Source organism: Lepidochelys kempii, chromosome 20 (assembly GCF_965140265.1).
Source record: "Lepidochelys kempii isolate rLepKem1 chromosome 20, rLepKem1.hap2, whole genome shotgun sequence".
Taxonomy (NCBI): Eukaryota; Metazoa; Chordata; order Testudines; family Cheloniidae; genus Lepidochelys; species Lepidochelys kempii.
This window is the reverse complement of record NC_133275.1, coordinates 22,576,496-22,594,325: the sequence shown is the minus strand read 5'-3', so window position 1 is coordinate 22,594,325 and position 17,830 is coordinate 22,576,496. Positions and strand designations below refer to the sequence as shown.

General features: G+C 59.6%; 2 protein-coding genes across 5 annotated transcripts; one reads left to right on the top strand and one right to left on the bottom strand.

Annotated features, from left to right (window-relative positions):
* Positions 1–3,861: 3,861 nt before the first annotated feature.
* CCDC159 (coiled-coil domain containing 159) lies at positions 3,862–8,906 on the bottom strand. Its single transcript, XM_073319228.1, has 8 exons — positions 8,863–8,906; positions 8,127–8,219; positions 7,506–7,539; positions 6,822–6,913; positions 6,322–6,403; positions 5,328–5,523; positions 4,299–4,366; positions 3,862–3,917 (listed from the first exon to the last, which is right to left on the bottom strand). The coding sequence occupies exons 1-8, from the start codon at positions 8,896–8,898 to the stop codon at positions 3,862–3,864; spliced, it is 657 nt and encodes a 218-aa protein (XP_073175329.1). The 5' UTR covers positions 8,899–8,906.
* A 236-nt stretch (positions 8,907–9,142) lies between these two features.
* Positions 9,143–14,849, top strand: TMEM205 (transmembrane protein 205). 4 transcript variants are annotated; one of them, XM_073318388.1, is made up of 5 exons: positions 9,207–9,222; positions 10,248–10,337; positions 10,879–10,997; positions 11,267–11,430; positions 13,328–14,849. In XM_073318388.1, exons 3-5 carry the CDS (start codon positions 10,898–10,900, stop codon positions 13,628–13,630), a joined length of 567 nt encoding a protein of 188 aa, XP_073174489.1. In that variant the 5' UTR covers positions 9,207–9,222; positions 10,248–10,337; positions 10,879–10,897; the 3' UTR covers positions 13,631–14,849. The 4 variants fall into 4 exon arrangements, with proteins under 4 accessions (XP_073174488.1, XP_073174489.1, XP_073174487.1 ...); XM_073318387.1 differs by lacking the exon at positions 10,248–10,337 and having other exon boundaries at positions 9,143–9,222; XM_073318386.1 differs by lacking the exon at positions 9,207–9,222 and having other exon boundaries at positions 10,248–10,346.
* Positions 14,850–17,830: the final 2,981 nt, after the last annotated feature.

The following is a 17,830-nucleotide window of genomic DNA, read 5'->3' as shown; positions in this document are numbered from 1 at the left end:
GAGCTAAGAGAAGATTAATCGGTGATTCAATCCCGGCTCCAGGGAGCTGCATGGGGAGGAGATTTCTGAGCCTTAGGGGCCCTGGGATCCAGCAGAAAAGGGTCCAGTGAGATCCAGCGGCTGGGAGCCAGAGCGAGACACATTCAGACTACAAATAAGATGCCCGGTTTTAGAGAGGGTGGGGAAGGAACCATCGGAGCAACTGACCCAGGATGGTGGTGGATTCTCACAACTCGGAGTCTTTACCTTTAGATCAGCTGAACTTTCTAAAAAACACTCCAACTCGGAGCTGGCTCCAGGAACTGGTGGGCCGTCCGGTTCCTGGACCAATTCTCTGGCCTGGGATCCACAGGGCAGGGCAGGGGTGCAGGTGAGAGGGGCTGGAATGGGCACGGTAGGAACCCCCAGGATCCTCCTTCCCAGCCTGGAGCTGGCTTGCCCCCCACCCCCACGTCTCACAGCCTCCCCTCACTCCCCCTCCTATTCTCCCAGCCCTGTATTTGCAGGGTGTCCGTTCCCCCCCCCCCCCAGGAGATCAGACAAGATCTGATGGACCTGTCTCGCCTTCAGCTCTGTTAATTCACTGCAGAAGGGCATCCCCGTCCGCGAAGGTGCCCAGTACCAGCTGCTGTAGGAGAAGGTGCAAGAAACCTCGCTGTTAGTGCTGGTCCCATTGCCCCAGGGTGGCACTAGGGGGCGCTGTGCTGCAGGGAGTGGGGTGGAGGCCCAGTAGGGGGCGCTGTACCCTCACAGTCAGTGCTGGCCCCTAGTGGCTACCAGGAGACCCGCAGGGCTGGGAGAGGCATCGGATGCAGTGGCTTTCACACCCTCCTTTCTCCCAGCGCAGCTGCAGCCCTCACATCTGAATCCTTTGGTCAGGAATCGGCAGCTGCCGAGACCCACAAACTCTCCACACCCAGTTCATGGCGCTGGACGCTCCTTCCGGACGGGGGTGGCGTGGGGGGGAGGGGTTTCTTCACACAGAACAAACTGCCCGGCCAGGATGCCTGGGTTCTCTCCCTGGCTCTGGCAGAGGTCTAGTAGTTAGAGCAGGGTCCTGAGAGCCAGGACGCCTGGGTTCTCTCCCTGGCTCCGGCAGGGAAGTGGGGTCTGGTGATTAGAGCAGGAAGGCCTGGGAACGACGACTCCTGTGTTCCCAGCTCCCTGAGAGGAGTGGGGTCTAGTGGTTAGAGCAGGTGGGGCTGGGAACCAGGACCCTGGGTTCTGCCCCCAGGGCTGCTAGAGAAGAGGAGGGCATTCCACCTCCACAGGGCATCACACGGGGAGGCCGTGAACGGTCCACGCTAGGGACAGGGGATCCATTTTCTAGCCAGGCAACCCTCCCCACTGGGTTGGGCCCCCGAGTTCCTCCGATCTGGCCTTAAGGAGCCTTGCCCCACGGAAGGCCCCCAGGCCCAGTCACTCCTAAGCAGCTGTTTAATTCGGTCTCATCCATAGGCCAGGTCCCTGGCCCTCTCTGCTTTCAGCCTGGGGGACAGAGAAGAGGGCAAATTAGCACGCTGGCCCTTTAACTGTCGGGGCACAACTGTCCCTCAGCTGCAGAGACCCAGGGGAGGGGACATCAGCCTTGGAAGGGGCTGGCCAGACGCCTGGGTTCTCAGCCTTCCCCCACAGCGGGGGAGGGTCTGCAGAGATTGGGATTGGGTAGCCGGACACCTGGGTTCTCAGCCATGGTGTGCTGCCCAGGGCCTCATGGGGGGGGGGGGGGGGTTGTTTCAGGCACAAGTCCCCAATTTGGCGCGTTTCTGGGAGGGGTTTGCCCTGGCTGGCCCAGCAGAGCCCCAGGACCTGCAGCAGGGCCAGGGAGGGTGGGGGGGAGGGGTCTTACCGGCATGGCCCCCCTAGGGGCAGGGGCCCTCGCAGGAGCTGTGGTCTGAGCTGCTCTCCTCCTGGCAGAGGCACAGGGCTGGCTCTGCGGCAGGGGCCGGTGGGCTGGCCGAGATGGCCATGCGGTGCCGACGGCTCCGACGGCCTGGCAGGGCAAGAGGGGCAAGGGCTGCTCAGTCGGGGGTGGAGGGGGCACTCTGCCCAAGGGAGCTTCAACACAGAGGGGCCAGATCCCCAGCTGCTGAGAACTGACCCCACTCAATTCCAGTGGAGCCATGCGGATTTGCCCCAGCCCCCCCCATCCACCCCCTGAAGCCCCCTACTGACACCCACAGCCCCCCACAGTTCACACCCAACCCCCCGCCCCTCCCCCATTTTACCCATGCCCTCAAAGCCAGCTCCTTCCACCTCCCTGTCCCTGATCCCACACCCAGCCCCCCTGGCTCCCACCTCACACCCAGCCCTGTTCTCAGCCCTCCCGCCCCACTTACCTGTGACCCTCACTGCTGCCTGGCCGTCGCCCCGGAGGCTGCAGCTGGCCATGGAATTCCGCAGGGTGTTGACAGCCGACCTGCACGGAGAGACCCCATTAACAGATCCCCCCGCTAGGCGGGGGGTGCTGAGGTGATGGTGCAGACCGACTGCAGGGCTGTACCCCAGTTACGCAGGGAGCCCTGAGCCAAGACCATCCTGGGTTTCTCTTCAGCTCCTTCTTGTGACTGATGTGTGTAAGAACATAACAACCTACTACTGCTGCCCGCTCACAGAGTTGCTCCTTTAGCTCTGGCCTATAGCCTTGCAGGGCCCAGGGTTCAAATCTGGACACAGGCAGGGTGGTGGCACGTTCGTTCCCAAGCACGTGTCACTGAGGAGCGTGTTTTGCTGCCCTTGCACTGGGGAGAGGCGGTAACGGGAGAGTCGGAAGCAACTGGCAGAAGGGGGTCAGCACTGGACAAAGGGAGGTGATGCAGAGAGCACTAGGGGGTGCTGTGGGGTAGGGGCTCAGTAGGGGGCGCTCTCCCCTTGCACTCAGTGCTGACCCCAGATCCCCAGCGTGGCACTAGGGGGAGCTGTGCTGCAGAAAGTGGGGCAGGAGCTCAGTAGGGGGCATTCTCCCATGGCAATTAGTGCTGCCCCCTAGTGGCTGCAATGAGAGCCCAGAGAGGTGGGGTGGGGGGCCCACAGGACAGATGGGGGGCTCCAGTACAGCTCAGCATGGAGAGGGGCTGGGGGACGGGAGCTGGGCAGCCCCTTCCCCAGCAGCAAGCTCCAGCCTGGTCATCATACCATATATCATTCAGCTCCTCTTTGACCGGCCTGCTATCTCTGCCTCTGCCCACGCACTCCAGGGCCGCCTCTGCGCCCGGCCCTTTGCCCTTCAGCTGCGACAGGATCTGGGGAGAGAGGGGGGCTGTTCTAGCAAACTGGGGGTCCACCCGACCGAGCCGTTGGGGTGCAGACATCTGCTATTCGGCATGGGGGGCTCAGCAGGAGGCGCTCTCCCCTCACAGTTAGTGCTGACCCCAGTGCCCCAGTGCGGTGCTAGGGGGCGCTGTCCTGCAGGGAGTGTGGCAGGGGCTCAATCGGGGGTGCCCTCCCCTGGCAACAGCGTGTGCCTGGGTGGAGAGAAGGATGTGATGCAAAGTGCCTGATTTGTGAATGGACAGCAAAGGGGGAGGAGCATCATGTAGCCCCACCCCCTTTCCTCTTCCTCCCCTCCCCCACATCTCACCTTCCTGCATTTCACTTGATTCTCGTGCATTTTCTTTATGCTGACGAGGTTCTTGGTTATATCGTCCTCCTGATCCTCTGCGGAAGAGAAAAACCAGAGCCCCCAGTTCAGGGTTCCCCGCACCCCACCCAGACCCTCCCAGAACAGGCTCCACAGCCAACCAAATGCCCCTAGTGGCACATCTGGCCCTGCTGCCTGGAATCGCTGGCTGGAGCCCAGCGCTGCTCCTGCCCCTCGACATGCAGTGGGGCCCTCAGTAGAGCGCTTGGTGCCTCTAGGCCTCAGTTTTCCCACTTGGAAAATGGGGCTGATGATGCAGACCTGCCTCCCAGCAGGGCTGCAAGGCAGAGAGGACAGGTAACCCCATGGGTGAGGCATTGGGCCTGAGAGGCAGAGGTCTGGGTTTTGATTCCTTGGGAGAGTGTGGTGTAATAGTTAGATTAAGGGGGTGGGGGGTTGGACAAGAAGCCAGGACTCCTGGGTTCTATCCCCAGCTCTGTCACAGGCTCATGGCCTGAACTTTGTGCCAGTCCTGGCCCTGCTCTCCGTGCCTCAGTTTCCCCGCTGGACAAACAGGCCAACACTGACCCAGCTGGGAGATCCAGCGTTGGAGGGTGCTATCGAGGGCGTATTGTGCCATGCACCCACCGGGGGGATTTTTACCCATAGACACCTGAGGGCTGGGGGCAAAGAAAGGGATATTCTGCTGGGTACCTACTCAATTTCTGATGGATCCTCCTCATCTCACCTTGCACTGACTCCAGCTCCTCCCAGAGGAATTTCTTGCTAAAGGAAGAGGAAAGTCGACTGAAAGCCAAAGACTCCCAGCACCATTGCCCCAGATCGGGCTGGGGAAACCTGCAGAGCGGGGGGCTCCCACCAGCACGGGGGCTTGGAGAAGCTGCATGGTCTGGGTACCTCATTGGGTGATATCCTGGGCCCAGGGCAGTCAATCCAGGGGAGGAGCTACTGAGGAGGGAGGGGCTACCTGGGGGAGGAGCAATTGAAGAGGGAGGGGCTACAGTTGAAAATGTTCTTGGGGGAGATTTTCAAAGGCCACACAGGAATTAGGTGCCTCGTGGGGCCCAGATTTCACCCCTTTCTGCTCTGAAACCACCACCACTGTTTGCGGCTGGAAGCTCCGTGACGCTCAAGGTGGTAACATCACAGGGGGCAAGCGGGCTCCAGCGACTTGGGACCCAGCCTGAGACTCTGGATACCTGGGTTCTATTCCCAGCCTTGCAGCTGGGACCCCTTTGTGCCTCAGTTTCCCCTCCCAGCTTTTGTCTAGTTAGTTTTGGGGCAATGACTGTCTCTCACCAGGTGTCTGTGCCACACCTGGCCCAACAGGGGCTATTACCGTGCGAGCAGCACTCCTGTCCCATGCACAGGCGATGGGTCCACGGGGCTGCTGGGGGAGGGGGCAGGTGCTGGCAGTTCAGGCCCTGGACTAGGACTCGGGGGATCCAGGTTCAACTCCCAGCTCTGCCACTGACTCCCTGTGTGACCTGGGGCGAGTCGCTGTCCCACCCCATGCCTCAGTTTCCCCATCTCTCCAGTGGGGATAACGATCTTTCCTTTGTCTGTCTAGAGGGTAAAATCTTCAGCGCAGGGCCTGTCTCTTGCTTTATGACTGTGCAGGGCCCTGATCCAGCCAGGGGAGGGGTATGGGGCTAGTGGGATCCTGGGGGAAGCAGATCTGGGAGCCCCCCTTGCTGTGGAATCAGCCCCCCATGCCCGGTCTAACCTCTCCAGGATCTCCAAGGACAGGTTCTCCAGCGAGTCACCCCTCTGGATCATGCGGTGGTCGGGGCGCTCCAGCAGAGACTCCTGCAGCCCTTCCACCTCCTTGGCCATGGCAGCCCAGACCTCCAGGATCTTCCCATCCACCAGTCGCTCGAACATCTCCCCCTGGGCCGGGCCGCAGGCTCGGCTCAACTCCTCTGTGCAGAGCAGGGGGCAGGCAGAGGGGGGCGCTTTACACCCACTCAAACATTACCATGTAGATTAGAGGGGAGGACCTACTGATGGGGGAGGAGCTATTGAGGAAGGAGGGCTCTTCTTGGGGAAGGGGCTATTTGGGGGAGGGGCTACAGAGAAGGGAGGGGCCATTTGGGCAGGCGCTAAAGAGGGGGAGAGGCTACTGGGGAGGAGCTGGAGAGGAGGGAGGAGCTAGAGGGGCTACTTGGAGAGGAGGGAGGGGCTACTGGGGAGGAGCTCCTGAAAACGTTCTAGTTGGAAGTTTTAAAGGGGAATTAGGAGCCCAGCGGCCCTTGGTGCCTTTGACAATCCCAGCCCTTTGGGGGAAGTGATGGAGGCTGGGCTGGTGGTTCAGGCCCCAGGCTGGGACTCAGGAGATCCAGGTTCAACTCTCAGCTCTGCCACTGACTCCCTGGGTGACCTTGGGTGAGTCACTGGCCCTCCCTGTGCCTCAGTTTCCCCATTTCTACTATGGGGATAACGATCTTTCCTTTCTCTCTGTCGATGGTGAAATGTTCAGGGCAGGACCTGTCGCTTGCTCTATGACTGGGCAGGGCTCTGTTCTCGGCCGGAGAGATGGGGGGGTAGGGAATTGTGTAGCGCCAGGCACAACGGAGGCCCCGATCTCGGTCCGGGGGGGATGTCTATGCAGCGCCCAGCACAACGGAGGCGCCATAATCCAATTACTGGAGATAATCCCCTGGTCTGCAGAGCCCTCTGCTGGGAGAGCTGGCCCCGACGGGGACTGAACGGCGTCTCACCTTCCAGCTGCTGGATCTTTCGCTGCTGCAGGCTGCTCTCCTGCTCCAGCAGGGAGACCGAGTGGCTCAGGGCTTCGAAGGCCTGTCACAGAAACACGCAACACAGGGGGTTCATGGACCGAGCCCTGACACCCAGCCCTGCTGCCTCTGGTTATTTCCCAGGGTCTCTGAGTGTACAGGGAAAAGGAGAGTGGGGTTTAGCACATGGGGCAGCAGGCTGGGTGACAGGACACCACGGTTCTAGTCCCAGCTCTGGACTGAACTTGCTGGGTGGCCTTGGGCAAATCACTTTGCTGCTATGTGCCTCAGTTTCCCTTCCCACCTTTTGTGTGTTTACATTGTAAGCTGGATCAGGGACTGGCTCTCTTTAGGGGTCTGCGCAGCATCTGGCCCAATGGGGCCCTGATCCTGGTCGGGGTCTGTGCAGCGCTTCGCCCAATGGGGAACCCTAGGCACTACCGTAATGTACATAACAAATCCCCTCTCCCTGCTGGGGTTACCTTTGCCTGGGCATGGAGTTGGCTTTTGATGATCTCCAGCTCATTTGTCAGGATCTTCTGGGAATCTGGGAGCATCGCCTGGATCATCCCTGCTACAAAGGAAAGGCGGCTGGGGGTGAGTGGGGAGCCGGAGCCGGCATGGGGATGGAACCAGAGGAAGGACTTAAAAACATGCTGAGCCTGATTCTCTGTGCCACCCTGGCTCTGCACTGGCATAGGGGGCAGATTGGGCCATGGCTGGGGTACACTGCACTGTAGTTGTTCTCTGCTCCCCAGGGGCCCATGGATGGGGCCAAGCACAAGTTAGAGCAGCCCCAAGGCTGTTCTCCCTAACACCAGTGTCTTGACAAGGTCCCCCCTCAATCCCACAGCATGCCCTCCTCCCCACCTGGCTTGGGACACTGCCCCTCAGCCTGACCCCAGGTGGGGACCAACCCAAAGCCAGCTCATCTGCCCCCTAATGGGGTCCACCCTGGCTCCTCCCACCCCCCAACTCCCCAGTCAGGGCCAGGGAGCCAGGCTCCCTCCCCAGAGGGCATCCCACCCCACTGCCTGCTGAGGAGGGTGTGTGTCTTGGCTGGCCATGCCCGCTCGCTACCCTCCAGGTCTAGTGACCCCCGTCCCCACAAAGGATCAGCCAGGTCTGCCCCCCACCCCCATCACGGAAATGGGATGGTCTCTCACCATTTGTCTCGAAGGCCTCCGTCTCCAGCTGGGTCTGCAGGGAGGGGATCAGAGGGGGCCGTCAGCCTGTACCCACTGCACCGCTCTCCCTGTTAGCCCCTGCAAGCTCTGGGGTTGGGGATGATTGTCTAGGGGTCTGAGTGATGGACTCAGGCCATGGGGAGGAGGCTGGGAGTGGGGAGGGTGAATCTTGTGCCCTTTGGGGGGGACAGGAACCCCATTGTCATTGATGCCCAAGCCCCCTTATAGCGACTCTGGGAACACAAAGGGAGTGGGAAGAGCCCCATCCCCCGGACTATCCCTCTGGGCAAGGGGCCTCCCGGCTGGTGTGAAAGCAGAATAAGGGGGGCAGGATTGGGGGCATGCCCAGAGCTTGGCCATTTCCCTGCTTCCTGGGCAGGGCATGAATTAGAGCAGCCTCGAGGCTGCTCTCGATGTCACTGGAGACAGGAAGAAGAGCAGCACAAAGAGGGTTTAGAGCCATCACCCCCTGTCTGAGCCCCAAACGAGGGAGTGGGGTAATGGGGAGCTAGGCAGAGTCAGAGCCCCAGCACGATGGGGGCTTTCCAGCAGCAAGGACCAGGATTCTCCTTCCATCCCCAGCAGTGCGGAGTCGCTTACCAGCCCTGCATTGCTGCTGGCCCTGGATAAGTAGCCGCTGGGTGCATTACCCCTGTTCTTGTCCTCCTTGGAGACTGTGATCAAAGTGGTCTCCTGGAAACAAAGGGGGAGAATTCAGCTACCCACATACCCCCATCTGTCCCTCCCCCGGGAAAGGGGGGGTATCGGCTCAGTTTGGCAGTGGAAAGGGGAGGCTGCATTGTAAAATCGACACACCATTATATACAGGGAAGCTCAATTCACCTGCAAAGGTCCTAGACTGGAATAGCAGGGGGCTGCGGGTCAGGAATGAGGAGTCCCGGCAGAGCTGGTGGGCAGAATACCAAGGTCAATGTGCCCCTCGTGGGCAGGATGCCAGGGTCGATGGGCCACCAGTGGGTGGGATACCAGGATCGATGCGCCCCTGGTGGGTGGGATACCAGGGTCGACAGGCCACCGGTGGGTGGGATACCAGCGTCAATGGGTCCCTGGTCTGACCTGGGGTTAGGAGGCGGGATACCAGGGTCGATGGGCCCCCAGGGGGTGGGATACCAGGGTCGATGCACCCCTGGTGGGCGGGATACCAGGGTCGATGGGCCCCTGCTCCACTCCAGTGCAGTGATCCCTGTTCCCCCCGGATCTGGGCAGGGTGGGACACCCAGGAGGCCCAAGTCCCGGGTCTGTGCGAGGGCAGGCGGTGCCCGCCTGGGGCCGGGGTGATGAGCTGGGCCAGGGCTCAGCCCAGCTGCCCTGGTACCTTGGTGGTCAGGACCTGCCCCTTGAGCGCATCCATCGCCCCCGGGTCTCTGCCCCGCTGTCAGGGGCCCACGTGGACCCCAAAACGCGGGGGGGAGGGGAACAAGGGGGGGCGGGGTTTGACCCACCCAGGCCGCCACACGCCCCATGTAACAAAAAGAATCACAAAGGCAGAGGGGCGTGGCTTTCTAGCCCCACCCCCCTGCATGATCTCATGGTGCCCCTCAGTCCCTATTGGAGCTCCCCTTGCGAGCTGATTGGGCAGGACCCAGAAAGGGGGGTGGAGCCTTGAGGGCCAGGGGGCGTGACCAGAGCGACCCTCCAGCTGAGCCCGGGCCGGAGCAGCCTGCGGGAGGGGCAGGTAGGGACCCGATTCCCCCGCCCCGATCTGTGCACGGGCCGCGGTGGGGCCAGGAGCGGGGCAAGGAGCGCGTGTGGGGCCGGGAGCGTGGGGGCAGGAGCGGGGCAAGGAGCGCGTGTGGGGCAGGAGTGGGGCTAGGAGCGCGTGTGGGGCCGGGACCGTGGGGGCAGGAGCGGGGCAAGGAGCGCGTGTGGGGCCGGGACCGTGGGGGCAGGAGCGGGGCAAGGAGCGCGTGTGGGGCCGGGAGCGTGGGGGCAGGAGCGGGGCAAGGAGCGCGTGTGGGGCAGGAGCGGGGCAAGGAGCGCGTGTGGGGCCGGGAGCGTGGGGGCAGGAGCGGGGCAAGGAGCGCGTGTGGGGCAGGAGCGGGGCAAGGAGCGCGTGTGGGGCAGGAGCGGGGCAAGGAGCGCGTGTGGGGCAAGGAGCGCGTGTGGGGCCGGGAGCGTGTGGGGCAGGAGCGGGGCAAGGAGCGCGTGTGGGGCAGGAGCAGGGCAAGGAGCGCGTGTGGGGCCGGGAGCGTGTGGGGCAGGAGCGGGGCTAGGAGCACGTGTGGGGCCGGGGGAGCAGCCACGCAGAGGGGAGTCCCGTAGGTCCCTGGGTTGGTTCTTGTGTTTTGTGGGGCCCTGAGGCTGGGCAGGGACTTTGGGCCCCCCTCCCCGGCGATCATGTGCAAGGCTGGGGACCTCCTGGTGCTCGAACCCACGCTCCCGGGCACTGCTCCCGGCCCTGGACGGGGGCCAGGACTCCTGGGTTCCCTGCCCAGCTGTGTGACCTTCGCCCTGGAGTCAGTGGCAGAGGCAGAAAGAGAACCCAGGCGTCCTGAGGCCCCCCCACCCCTCCCCCATGGGTCTCCCTAGATTTGTCTGTCCTGCTTCCCCCACCCACTCCCCGACGATTCTAAGAGGCAGGGCGGGGCAGCGTTTCTCTGTCTGGGCCATTGGCTGTGGGAGCCCTGATCCTACTCCATGCTTCTGCCCATCCCCTTACAGCCCTCCCCACCCCCCTTATCTCCTCTTGCCACTTGCCAGCCCCGGTGCTCTCCTGTACCAGTGCTGATTGAGCCCAGCCTCCCTGCTGTTCTAGCCCCCGGCTGCTCGGCCATCTTCACCACCTCTCGGGTTGGTTTTGTAAGTTGCTTAATTGCTCGTGCCTCAGTTTCCCCACCTTTAAATTGGGTGTGATGACCTTGCTGGGAGGGGAGTGTGGTCTAGCAGCGAGTGCCTGTCACTGGGACTCGGAGGACCTGGGTTCTGTTCTCCCAGCAGACCAGTGGCAGAGCGGGGAACTTGGTGAGTCGCTTCCCTGCTCTGTGCCTCGGTTTCCCCATGTGGGGTATGGGGATAATCATGACCTCCTTCATAAAGTGCTTTGAGATCTCTGACTGGGAAGAACTCAGGATTGTTTTATTATTTGTCTATTTAGACTGAGCTCTCAGGGGCAGGGACCATCTCTCGCTGTGTCTGTGCAGCGTCTGGAACAACGGGGCCCTGATCTCAGCCAGGATCAGCCCCTGGGGCCTTGATCTCGGCCTGGGGCCTGCCCAGGGTACCTCACCGATACATGGTCTCGTTACTCCGCAGTGACCCAGCGAGCACTGGGAGCGGATGTCCCTGCTCCCCAGAACTCACCATGGGTTCTCTCCCACCTCTCTGCCTCCAGGTCTGTAAACGCAGCCGAGATGCCGATGGAAGGGGAGCCCAGCAGCCTGGCCAAAGTCGCCCAGCTCTTCATCCTGTCTCTGGCCTGGGGGATGCAGATATGGGTCACCTTCATCTCAGGTGGGGAGTGCTGCCTGGGTCTCTGGGAAGGGATCCCCCCGGCTCTCAGAGCTGGGAATAGAACCCAGGAGTCCGACACCCAGCCCCTCCCCTCCCGTAATCATTAGACCATACTCCCTTCTTAGAACCAGGAGTTCTGGCTCCCTGCTCTAACCGCTAGACTCCACTCCCCTCCCAGAGCCAGGGTAGAACCCAGGAGTCCTGGCTCCCAGCCCCATGGCCCTAATTCTGTCTGCGTGCCTTGATTTCCTCCTCTCTCCTTTTCTCAGGGTTTGTGCTTATCCGGAGCGTGAGCCGACACACCTTCGGCCTGGTCCAGAGCAAGCTCTTCCCCTTCTACTTCTATGCCCTGGTGGCCTGCGCCTTCCTCAACCTCTCCATCTTTGCCTACTACCACCCCCGAGAGCTGCTGAGCACCATGGAGACCCTGCAGGTACCATCGAGGGGCCAGGCACAGCCCTGGCCCCTCGCGAGCCGGCCACCCCGGGGCGGGTGGGTCACGCCCCTTCACGTCAGCTCTCTGCCTTTGGTGACTTCCTGAGAATGGGGAAAGTGGTTAAAGTGCAGGACGCCTGGGTTCTGGGAAGGGACTGGGGTCTAGTAGGATACAGTAGAATGGCTGGATTCTGTTCCCCCCTCTGGGAGGGGAGTAGGGTCTAGTGGCTAGAGCAACAGGGGCTTGGTGTCAGGATGCCTGGGTTCTAACCAGGTGTAACCAGCTTTGCCCGTTACTTTGGGGTATGCTCATTTATTAGGGTTACACTTCGCGGGGGCGGGTGTTCTGTACTTCTGACTGCTTGTGTGACTTGTGTTCTCATACGGAGCTCTGCTTCTCCCTGCTGCAAGTCCCCTCCCAGTGGAGCTATCCTGCAGGACCTCGGTTACCCTGGGCTGGGTTCCTCCAGCCCCAGAATCTCTCTCTCTCACTCTCTCACACACACACACACACAGTTAATCCGCACTCCCAAGCTGCCACCCTCATATGCCCCAGGTTCAGCACGTCCCTATCCCCACGTTCCCGTTATAATTGTTCTGGTCGTAACCCACTTGATGAGCAAACCCCACAGGATTTTTGGGTGCTGCAGGGATCTCTAGCTTCGGTACGAGGAGCGTTGCTGCAGAGCGAATGAGGAAACCCAAAAACACCCACGAGGGGGGGAGAGAGAGAGAGAGAGAGAAGCAACCAGCTTAATCATGAAAGTTGGTTATTGCCTGATAACCATAGGGAAGCCAAACGAACAAAGCAGTGATAATATTAAATCTAACTTAAATGTGACTGTAAAAGTCACAAACTAGAACTGATCACACAAGCCAGGGTCAGAAGGCTACACCTCGAGCGAGAGAGAGAGCTGGGTTCTCACCACTCCATGAAGCTTGAATTGATCGGGGGTCCCAGGTGGTGGTGGTAACGTAGGGTCCGGAGTGCTGCAGACAGGCAGAGCCCCCAGCACGATCAGTCAGGAGAAGATGAAGTCCTAGTGGAACTGATGCAGATTTTGGATCCAGGCATCAGAACACCGAGGCATCCAGAGCATGGGTCGGGGTTTTTGAAGAGAAACAGCAATGGTCCACGGGAAAACACTGGTATTCCACCTTATTTACGCATGAATAAATCTAAAGTAGTTTTCTTCAGGCTAGACCAGGGGAGCTGATCATGCCTGGCTTTGGGCCGTGTTCCTTGGAGGGAGCTCACAATGCAATTAGGGAGCTTCACTATTTTGGATACCAATCAAGGATTTATCACTAGAATTGGTCTGATCTGGGGGTGTGCAGGCGTGGGTTCATTAACATCTGGAGCAGAGATCCCCCATCATGCCATGCTTCCCTGCTTTTCTGGTCCCAGAGTTCCCTGCGGTTCTTGCCTTGGAAGCTCCGTTCTCCATTCTGGATGCTCATGGAGGTGTCTCCTTGTCCCATCCTCGATGCAAGTGAGGCCAGGGGAGTTTCCTTAATCCCGACCCCTTCTCCCAGGGATTTAGGGGTGTCTCCCATGGCCTTGTCATTGCTTTTTGTAAGTCTTTCTTCTGATTGGTTTTGGCTCAAGCAGAGGCTCGGGGGGAGGTCTTTCATGAGTCAGAAAGGCTGAGTCCTGCACCCTAGTTCCCCAAGAACACAGAACTGCTAGGTAACACTGGCTCTGGGAGAGGAGTGGGGTCTAGTGGTTAGAGCAGTGGGGGCTGGGTGTCAGGACACCTGCTTCTATCTCCAGCTTCATCCGTTCCGTCCACCGGAGCCTCTTCTCCTCCCAGAGCTGGGGATAGGACCCAGGCGTCCTGACACCCAGTGTCCCATGCCACCATCCCAACCATCTCTCTCTTTGCCTCCCCCAGGGCTCTCTCTACTTCGTCTGCCTCGTCCTGGCCAGCGTTAACGCCCTGGGCTTGTCCCCGGCCACCACGGCGGCCATGTTCCGGTTGCAGGCCATTGAGCGGGAACACGGCCTGGGCGGGGAGGTGGGGCTGGCGGCCAGGCGCGAGACGTACCAGCAGCTGCGGGAGAGGGACCCCAAGTACCAGGCCGCGCGGCAGACGTTCTTCAAGCGCCACGGGCTGTCGTCCCTCTGCAACCTCGCCTGCCTCGCCTGCAACGGAGTCAACCTGCTGTGCATGGCGCTGCACCTCAGCAGCTTGTAGGCAGGGGCCCCGTGTGCGGGGAGGGGGCGGCAGCATTGTCCTTGGGGGGCCCCATCCACTGGGTGGGGCTTGATTGAGCGAGGGGCTTGGAAGTCCGTGCCCCTACCGGGGTCTGATTGGTGTCTCTTTCTAAGTCTGTATCCCACGCCTGGCACCAGCTGGAAGTTCATGTGTTGGGCGGGGGGCAGGGAACGCAACCGACTTGGTGACCCAGCAGTGTTTCTCCCTGGGTTCTATCCCCTGCGCTGGGAGGGGAGTGGGGTCTAGTGGTTAGAGTGGGGGGGAGGGGGTGCTAGGGAGCAGGACTCCTGGGCTTTCTCCCCAGTTGTGGGAGGGGAGTGGGGTCTACTGGGTTAAAGCAGGGGGGCAGAAAGTCAGGACTGCTTGTGTTTTCTCCCCAGCTGTGGGAGTGGGGTGGCGCCTAGTACCCCAGAGCAGGGGGATAAACTAGATCTCTTTATTTTTTGTAAATTAAAATCAAAATCTCAGAGCCAGCTAACAAGCTGCCTCGGCTAACATGTGATATCGAACTAGCTGGGGCTGAAATTTGCCCTGTGCAATGAGGTCCCCAGGCCTCATTCACAGCAGGCCCTTTCAAAGGGCCCTGTGGGAGACAGATGCCCATTTCCCTTTGGAAACGGCCCCGTTGCCTCTTAGAGATCATTGTTATTAGCTCTACAGTGGCGACGGCAGCAGCTGAGTTGGGGCCCTGTGGCAGTGCACCTAGGCAAGAGTTTAGCTGAAACAGGAAAAATATGGGAGGGGAAACTGAGGCACAGAGAGGGCGTGTGACATGCCCAAGGTCACCCAGCTGGCAGTGGCAGAGCCGGGAATAGAACCCAGGTTTCCTGAGTCACGGTCGACTAGGCAACACTGCCCCTTACCAGAACCTCTGTGGGATTTACTGGCAATGCTTAGGCTGGTTCTGTGAAGTGCTCAACTCTGGGGTCTTCTTGTCCATTTCGCGCTGCCCTCCGTTTCCTTGCTGAGCCTTGGCTGGCAGAGAGTGAGAAGCACGTTCCACAGGCTCTTTGCCCTGCTTTTTATTCCAGTTTGTACTGATCAAAGGGGAAAAACTCCGAATGAAAGTCATCTTCCAGTGGGGTTCTTCACGGGGAAATAAATTGTTCTTTTGTGTCTGCACAGCAGCAAACAGGTTATCGTCTGACTGCAGCTCCCAGATGCTCGTGCAACAGAAATAAAGAATCCTAATCTCTGAGCTGCTTTTCTGTTCTAAAGTTTTCCGTTAATAAAGGGCGTATTTACAAACTCACAGAAAGACATAGCATCAAGATTTCTGTTTTGTGAGCTGGGCTAGAACTTTTCCACTGCTGCTCTGGGAATTTGGCTTTTCCCCCTTTCGGAGGAGGGGGAGGAATTAAACCGGAGAAAATAATTTATTTTTCATTGGATTTTTCTACAGTTTTTGTCCATTGGTGGAAAACTAATTGTTTTTTAAAACGTTGGGGGGGGGGGTTACCAAAAGTCTTCCCCCCTCCCCAAAGCACTGGCAGTTGGTGGAGTTGGTTTCAACAAACTGCCTGCAAAATTTTGCTGGGAATGAACATTTGTGTGTTGACAAAACTAGCCATTTTTTGTCGGGGGAATGGGGGAAGAAAGCTATGAACAAAATCCTCAGCCAGTCCTACATTGCACTCTGTCCCAGTCCACTTAGATTACGAGCTCTGTGGGGGAGGGACCATCTCTTTTTACGGGGTATGCGCGCTGCCCGGCACAATGGGGGCCCTGGGCCAAGAGTGCAGTGCTGTAATACAAATGTTAAAAATCCAGGCCTGGACGGTGGATCCTGAACCCTTCGAACCAGAGTTCTTTGAACCTCCCAGCTTCCTGAGAGCAGCCTTGCAAGCTGTCCATGTGCCTTCCCTGAACTGCAGCTGCCTCTGGGGGCAGCCTGTCACGGCAGCACACGGCAACGCGACAGAGCCTTGGTGGGTGGGATTGAGGGAGGTAAGGTAGAACTTGAACTAGAATTTGGGGTGGACATCATAGTTAAAATGTTCTGGGGTCTTTAATGATACCCCCCCCCCCCAATTGGTGTGGCAAATGTTCTGGTGGGAAGAATGTCTCCTATTCCCCACCACTTCTGCAGGCCAGACAATGGGCCACCTTGGCACCTGCTAAGGGCAAGGGCTGTGCTCATTTGGCCACAAGGTGGCGAGGGTTGTCTAAGCATTACCCAGCCTGCTGGGGATCTTCCAGAATTGAACATCTGAAGGCGTGAGGCACTTGCATTCCACGCTGCGTTAATAGCAGGGTCCCACGGCTTGTTCTCCCCTGCCCCGACACCTCAACGGGCAGTGCCCCCTCGTGCCTCTGAGAATGGTTTTGGTTGCGGCAGCCTGCAGAAACGTGGGCTCCGATTTGATCACTTACGGGGGCAAAAGCGAGGCCTGGCTGATCACCGTGGTTCCTTCCGGCCTTATCTGTGATCATCTAGGGTTGGTTGATGCTTAAAAGTTTATACAGGTCACGGGTGTGGGGGCGGAAAATCCACCATAATTTCTGGCTGAGTTCAGGCATGTCATTTACAAAGAAGCATCCAGTCCCTGAAATATAAATGATGGTATTTAATATTAATCCGCAGTCCCTAGAGATGCTTGGAAAAGGGGCGCAAGAGGAATCGCTGAGTGGAAAAGGTGGGAAGTTGCATTCTCCCGGCCGGTTCCCCAAAGGAAGGATTTTTCATGAAGGTGTTTTTCGGAGGGTTTGGTTTCTTCCCTTTTGTTGTTTAAAAACACGGGTGGGTCTGATAATGGGGGAGAGACTTGGTTTTGTTTTTTTTATCATCCGGTTTTGTGAAGGGGGGGAATGGGAAAATTTCAATGGTGAGAAAGAATTTGCAGCGGGGGAGAAAATTCCCCCCCTTTGATCTCCATTGTGGAAGGGAGTGGTGCCCATCGGTTTGCCGGGGCACCAATCCTGCAATTGGTTCAGGGTGAGCCACGCCCATTCGGTGTCTGCCATGCCCACGTTGTGGTGCTCTGTCCTCCTCTAGTGGGAGCTGGGGGTTGAGTGGCTAGCAGCAGGCTGTTTTAGCTCACGCCCTTTTAAGATGTGGCTTTCCCTGGTTCGATTCCCAAGGCCGCCAAACCCCTCTGGATGCAGCGTTCCCTCGGATCCCTGGCGGGATCCTGCTGCACGGCTGGACTTTCAGCAGGCTATCTGCTGGGGCATTGCAGGTGGTTGGAGTCGGCTAGGGCTGATGGACCTGTGGGGTTTCCTTGCTGGAGCCCAGGAGATCGCCGACAGGACTCATGTGAAGGGGGGAGCGTTCTGGGGTGCACCCTGGGTTTGCAGCGAGACACCTGCCCTGATCGCTGCAGGACCCTTGCTATTGCTGAAGAATCCAGCCTGGGTCTTGGCTATGCTCGGGCCCCTTTGCGCTACCCAAAGGAGTCTTAACCTGGATGGGACTGGGCCCCTAGACCCTCCCTCTCATGCATGGGGGGCTTAGCCAGCTGGTGTGGCTGGCCTAAAGGCCCTGCACTCCCCTTGGTCCCAGCCTCTGTCTGGGGGCAGATCAGGGGCATGGTTGGCTCTCTCTGCACTGTGGCTATGCCCTGCCCCCCAGGGCCCATAGGGAAGGCAAAGAGCTGTGCTTAAACACCCTGTAGCTGGCTTGCCCCTGGCAGTAACCCTCTGCTGCCCAGGCCGCTGCCTTCCTGCACTGCCCCCTGCTGGAGGATTTCTTCGTGAGGCACTAAGCAGGACCTACCCGCGGGAGCCTGGGTTACTACCACCAGGGACAGAGGCGTCGAAGAGCCCAGCAAGAGCGGAGACGCCCGGGGTGGTGCTTTGCCCGGGGAGCAGGGCTGTGGGTTTCCCAGAAGCGCTGGGGCTGATGGACGTCATGCGGCCTCGCCCCAGTGGTAGCTGAGCATAGGGGGATGTAGCTGAAGGAGGCGAATTCTCCAGCCCAGCTCAGCATCAGACACCCTCTCCGGTGGGGGGGCGAAGGGGTGGGGTGGCTGGTCGCCCAGGGTTGCCAACTTTCTGACCGAACAAAACTGAACACCCTTGCCCCGCCCCTTCTCTGAGGCCCCGCCCTGGTCACTCCATCCCCCCCTCCCCCATGTTCACTGGGCCAGGGAGGGTCCCTTTTCGACTGGGTGTTTGGTTGAAAACTGGACACCAGGCAACTCTACGCCCGGTGGGGCCAAGCTGCTTGCGTTCCAATGG